This window comes from Parus major, unplaced genomic scaffold (genome assembly GCF_001522545.3).
Source record: "Parus major isolate Abel unplaced genomic scaffold, Parus_major1.1 Scaffold404, whole genome shotgun sequence".
Taxonomy (NCBI): Eukaryota; Metazoa; Chordata; class Aves; order Passeriformes; family Paridae; genus Parus; species Parus major.
In genome coordinates, this window is record NW_015379314.1 from 22,112 (window position 1) to 28,102 (window position 5,991).

At 71.5% G+C, this 5,991-nt stretch overlaps 2 protein-coding genes across 2 annotated transcripts; both read left to right on the forward strand.

Annotated features, from left to right (window-relative positions):
- The first annotated feature begins 9 nt into the window (after positions 1-9).
- LOC117243787 (all-trans-retinol 13,14-reductase-like) lies at positions 10-935 on the forward strand. The gene is made up of 2 exons (XM_033511634.1): positions 10-377; positions 598-935. The coding sequence occupies exons 1-2, from the start codon at positions 108-110 to the stop codon at positions 853-855; spliced, it is 528 nt and encodes a 175-aa protein (XP_033367525.1). The 5' UTR covers positions 10-107; the 3' UTR covers positions 856-935.
- A 277-nt stretch (positions 936-1,212) lies between these two features.
- LOC107199008 (all-trans-retinol 13,14-reductase-like) lies at positions 1,213-2,852 on the forward strand. The gene is made up of 5 exons (XM_033511632.1): positions 1,213-1,582; positions 1,754-1,892; positions 1,973-2,082; positions 2,219-2,385; positions 2,493-2,852. Exons 1-5 carry the CDS (start codon positions 1,213-1,215, stop codon positions 2,850-2,852), a joined length of 1,146 nt encoding a protein of 381 aa, XP_033367523.1.
- Positions 2,853-5,991: the final 3,139 nt, after the last annotated feature.

A 5,991-nucleotide genomic window follows, 5' to 3' on the forward strand; every position in this document is an offset into this window, starting at 1 on the left:
GTCTCTGCTGTGTCCCAGCCGTGTCCCTGCCACGCCACGATGCCACCCCCACCCCTCAGTGTGACACACCAAAGGCAGACGCTGCTCTCCCGCCGTGTGTCCATGCCATGTCCCTGGTGTCCCCACGCCGTGTCCCTGTCCCCACAGGCATCCACTACGTGGGGCAGCTGCACGAGGGGAGCCTGCTGCGGGTGGCCCTGGACCAGGTGACAGATGGGCAGCTCTGCTGGCACCGCCTGCCCGACCCCTACGACGAGGTGACCCTGGGACCCCAGCGCTACCTGCTGCGCTCGGGCAAGGTGGCCTTTGTCACCGCGCTGGAGGAGCAGTTCCCCGCCGAGAAGGAGGCCATCAGGGAGTTCATGAAGCTCTCCAAGGTGCGGCCCCGGGGTCACCTCCCCGTGGGACTGGAATGTCCCCAAGGAGGGGTCAGCTCGGGATGGTGACCCTGGGGTCACAGCAGTGACGGTCCTCAGGACGGTGTCGCCGGTGGCACGTGGTGATGTCCCGCGGGTGGCCTCGTGCCGCTGCTGGCCGTGCTCGAGCTGTCCCCGCCCTGCCGTGGGTGGTGACGGTGACACGGCGGCTGTCCCGCAGGTGGCCTCGCGGCACGCGGCGCTGCTGGCCCTGCTGAAGCTGTCCCCGCGCTGGCTCGTCACCCTCGTGCTCCGCTCGGGCCTCCTGCCCCGCCTGTCCCCCGTGTTCCGCATGGCCACCACCAGCCACAGCCAGGCCGCGGCCCGGCTCACCTCCAACCCCGACCTGCGCGCCCTGCTCGGATACCTCTTCTACGGTCAGGGAGGGGCTGTCGCGACAGGGACGGGCTGTCGCGACAGGGAGGGGCTGTCGCGATAGGGAGGGCACCAGGCGGAGGCGGAGGGTGGCACTGCAGCGGTGGAGGCTGTGTCGCGACGGGGGTGGCACCGTCACGATACGAGCAGTGCTGTGTTGGGATGGGGGCGGCTGTATCGCGGGTGGGAAGGGCCGTGTCGTGACAGGCGAGGGGCAAGCGGCACCGCGGGAAGGCCGTGTCGTGACAGTAGAAGGATGCGCCGTGATAGGGGAGGGCACCGTGGTGACGGGGGAGGGCCGGGTGGCGACAAGGCAGGGCGATGTGGTGACGAGGAGCACCGTGTCGCGACACGGGAGGGCTGTCCCCCTGTCCCCGCAGGCACGGCCCCGAAGGACTCGAGTTTCCTGGTGAGCGCGCTGATGGTTCACCACTACCAGCGCGGGGCCTGGTACCCGCGGGGGGGGGCGAGCGAGGTCGCGTTCCACGCCGTGCCCGTCATCGAGCGCGCGGGGGGGGCCGTGCTCGTGCGCGCCCCCGTCACGCGCGTGCTCGTCAGCGCCTCCGGCACCGCCCTGGGTGAGAGCCGGGACCCCCCCCCCCGCCCTCCTGGGGACGCGGTGGCAGCGCCCCGAGTGTCCCCTGAGCCCCCGCCTCGGTCCCCAGGGGTGGCGGTGCGGGCGGGGCCCGGCGAGGAGGAGCTGGAGATCCGCGCCCCCCTCGTCATCTCCGACGCCGGGGTCTTCAACACCTTCGGGAAGCTTCTGCCCCCCCACGTGCGCAGCCACCCCGGTAATGCGGCGCGTGTGTCCCCGTGTCCCCGTGTCCCCAGCATCTCTGGTGTCCCCAGCACCTCCACATCCTCGTCTTTCCTGACACCCCCGTGTCCCCTGCCCGGGCAGGGTCGGTGTCACCCGGTGTCCCCTGCCCGGGCAGGGTCGGTGTCACCCGCTGTCCCCGCAGGTGTCCGCTCCCTCCTGGCCATGGTCCGGCCGGCCATGGGCTCCTTCCTGGTGTTCGTGGGGCTGCGGGGCAGCGCGGCCGAGCTGGGGCTGCCCCCCACCAACTTCTGGATCTACCCCCACAACGACCTGGATGCCATGTGAGGGGTCCCGGCACCCCGGGCGGGGCGCGGCGGCTGCCGGGGGGGCCCGGGGGGGTCACGTCCCTGTTTTCCCGCAGGATGACCCGGTACGCCGCCCTGAGCCGCGACGACGTCCCCGAGAACCTGGCCATGATGTTCATCACCTTCCCCGCAGCCAAGGACCCCACGTACGAGCAGCGGCACCCAGGTGCGGCTCCGGGGGACCCCCGCGTCCCCCCCCCGCTCCCGTCCGCGGGCTCAGAGGCTCCGCGGTCCCTCCGGCACGGGGCGGGCACCGCCACCGCCACCCGCCGGGGATGTCACCGGCTGTCCCCACCCCGCAGGCAGGTCCTGCATGACCATCCTGACCATGGCGCGGTTCGAGTGGTTCGAGGAGTGGGCCGGGAGCCGCCCCCGGCACCGCGGCCCCGAATACCAGCGCTACAAGATGGACATCGCCCAGCGGCTGCTGGAGCGGGCCCTGCTCCGCTTCCCGCACCTGCGGGACAAGGTGCCCCGAGGGACGGGCTGGGGTGTCCCACAGGCTCGGGGTGCCCCAGGGGGTCCGGCCGTGCCCCCCGTGATCCCTGACATGCCCCGAGCCCCCGTCCCGCGCAGGTGGAGTTCGTGGAGGCGGCGTCGCCGCTCACCAACCAGCACTACCTGGGGGCTGCGCGGGGGGAGATGTACGGCACCGAGCACGACCTGCGCCGCTTCAGCCCCGCCGTGGTGGCCGCCCTGAGACCCGACACGCCCGTGAGGAACCTCTACCTGACAGGTGAGGGGCTGTGTCCCCGCGTCCCGCTGTCCCCGTCACCAGCTCCGGACGCTGTCCCCAGGGTCCCCTCCCGCCCGTGCTTGTGGCCCCCGGGGGTGGCTCTGTGTCCCCCTGGTGTGGCTCTGTGGCCCCCGGGGGTGGCTCTGTGTCCCCCTGGTGTGGCTCTGTGTCCCCCTGGATACACATCTAGATGTGTATAAGAGACAGCCCCAGCCCCCTCCCCGCCCCCGCCTGGCCCCGTGCCCCCCTTCCCCACCGCGGCCCCTCTCCCCTCCCTCGGCCCAGCCTTTTCCCTTCCAGCTCCCTGTTTGAAGCTATTTTTTCCACAGCTCCTGCCAAGAGCCGCTAATGAGAAACAAACGGGCTCCTCGGCCGCGGCTGCTCCCGGCCCACACACCTCCGGCCGCGGGGCCGGGCTTGCACCTCCCGGTGCCCTCCTGGCAGCGGCCCCGGGCACCTGCATCCTCCCCATCTGGCACCGGCACCGGGCATCTGCCTCCTGCCCAGCTGGCACCGCCATCCTCGCCGTCAGCCCCTTCCCCGGGCACCATCCTGGGCACCTCCATCCTCCCTGTCCGGTCTCATCCCTGGGCACCATCCTGGGCACCTCCATCCTCCCTGTCCGGCCCCATCCCGGGCACCTCCATCCACCCACGTGCCACCATCGCCGGGTGTCTCTGTCCTGCCCGTGTTCCACCACCCCAGACATCTCCAGCCCCCATCCAGCACAATTCCCAGGCATCTCCATCCTCCCAGGGCATCTCTGTCCTGCCCACGTCACCATCCCTGAGCATCTTTACTGTCCCCATCTGTCACCATCCCAGGTTGTCACCAACCTCCCCATCCTGCACCATCCCTGAGCATCTCTGTTCTGCCCACCCAGCATCACCCACGGGCACCTCTGTCCTGTTCCTGGGCATCTCCGTGCTGCCCGGGCGCCACCACCCCCGGCCATCTCATCCTCTTGTCACCATCCCATTTCCATCCTGCCACCATCGCTGGGGTCCCGTTTCCATCCTGTCACCATCCCTGGGGTCTCCACCCGCTGCAGGCCAGGGCTGGCCCGGGGCCAGGTGCCACCAGACTCTGAGCAGCTCCGTGTCCCCTCTTGGCCCGTGTCCCGTGCCCGTGGCCAGGCCGGGTGCCAGAGAGGTGCGAGGTGTGAGGGAGTCCCGAGCTGTCCCCCCGCCGGCTCCCCCGGCCCCCCGCCCGCCCCGGGCTCAGCGGAGCAGCAGCCAAGCCCGTGCTGTTCCAGTTGGCCCCGGCCCGGCCCCAGTTATCGGCCGGTCACATTTTCCGCTGAGCCCTGTTTGTGTTTGCAGCGCCGGGAGGAGGGGAGGGAGCGCGGGAGAAGGGCAGGGACCCCCCGATTCCCACCGCGGGGAGGGGGACAGGGTGGGGGGAAGGGTTTATGGAGGCGGGGATGGGAGAGGGACTCCGGCCAGGGAAGGGTCGGGTGCAGCACCCAGGAACGGGAGTGCGGATCAGGGTGAGCTCAGAGCCGGAGCGGGACCCAGGGACGGGGACATCGCCAGGCCTTCGAGGGACAAGCAGGGGTGTAGGAGCAGCACCTGGGGACGGGAACGGTACCTGGGGATGGGAACGATGCCCAGGGATGGGAGCAGCCCCCAGGGATGGAAATCACAGGGACACGGAGCCGGCACTGCCCGAGCTGAACATTCTCTCATCCCACCCTTGAGGCTCCCGGGACAGCGACGGCCGAGCCAGCCCCACGCCGGGAGACGCCCCCTCCCCATGCTCATGTGGGGAGCAAGCCCCCCTGTCTGGGGCTCCCCGGGGCCGGGCGGGTTCCTCGAGCGAGCGAGCCGGGGCCAGGCCGTGCCGGAGGAACGTCACGGGGCCGGATCCTCGCCCTGCTTCCTCGAAGGAGCCGCCGCTGCCGCTGCCAGGGTGACGCTGGCGGCTCGGGGCTGACCTGCTTTCTCTCCTCCAGCCCTCTCCCGCTCCGGCATCCCTCCGGCATCCCTCCGGCATCCCTCCGGCCGGGCCCGGCCCCGCTGCGCCGCCAGCGCCGACGGCTTCCTGCGGAGGCGGAGGAATTTGGCTCCCGGCCGGGGGCTGGAGCCGGACACCGCCGGCAGCGCGGCCACCCGGGGCTCCAGCGGGACAGCCGGGGCTCCAGCGGGACAGCCGGGGCTCCAGCGGGACAGCCGGGGCTCCAGCGGGACCGACAGCGCGATCACGGGGCCACCGCCGCATCGCCAGGGCTCGGGGGTGGCCCTGGGGGTCTGCCCTGAGAGCACACGCGTGACACGGGAGTGACACGGGACCCGCCGCCCTTTGCCCCCTCCCTGCCCCACTGCGGACCTTGCCCGGGGTGGGGGGGCCTCAGGGCACCCCGCCGTGGGTCACTTTGGGGTGATTTAGGCCACTTTGGGGTTTTTTTTAGGGGTGGGACCGTGCCAAAGGGGGCTGGTACCCTGCTGAGGGGGGCTGTCCCCAAGCGGGGGGGTGGGAGGGTGGCCTGGGTGGGCAGGGCGGGCTCGGGGTGACACCAGCGGTGCTTGGGGTGACACAAGGGGTGCTCAGGGTGTCGCAGAGGACCCCCGGCCCTATCGGGAGCCGTGCCCGGGCCGAGGGGAGGGCGAGGAGCCAGCGGTGAGGCCGAAGGAGCGGGATCCTCCCGCGGGTGTGAAGAGCCGCCGGCTCAGCACCGTAAACTCCCAAATCCCATCAGCGCCCTGAGCCCCGCCCCGGCGAGCGGGGGTGACCCGGGAGTGACCCGGGGGGGACCCGGGGGGGACCCGGGGGGGACCCCCAGTGTTCTGGACTCGCCCCACACGGCGGCAGTGGGTGACGGAGCGGGTGAGCGGCCACCAAGGGGTGAGGAGGCGGCGGGGAGGGGACAAAGCTGCCTGGGGGACAGGGACGGTTTGGGAGGGGGAGTTGAAGCCCCGGAGGGCTGAGGGGATCGGGCCTGCCCTAAGCAGGATCATCCCCTAAGGGGTTTAGGGCTGCCCGGGGCACCGGGGCTTGGCCGCACGGGACAGGCGGCTCCGGCCGGGTAATTGGCTCAAGGGCTTAGCGGAGGATTTGCCACCACATGTCCTCCCGTGCCCTGCTGGGGACACCCCAAAATCGGCCTCCCGGTGAGGCAAAGCTCCCCCCAGGCAGGTGAGCTCCCCCTGTCCTGGCCGGGCTGAGTTTGCCGGGGCTCTGTCCCCCCGTGTCCCCCGGGGGAGGGGACGGAGCCCGGGGCTCCCCTGCGCTCCTGATCCCGCACGGGGAGGGTGGAGTGAAATCCCAGCTGGAGACAGAAACATCTGCGGGGGCAGGTGGGAGCGGGAACGGAGGGTGCACACACCTGGACACATCTGG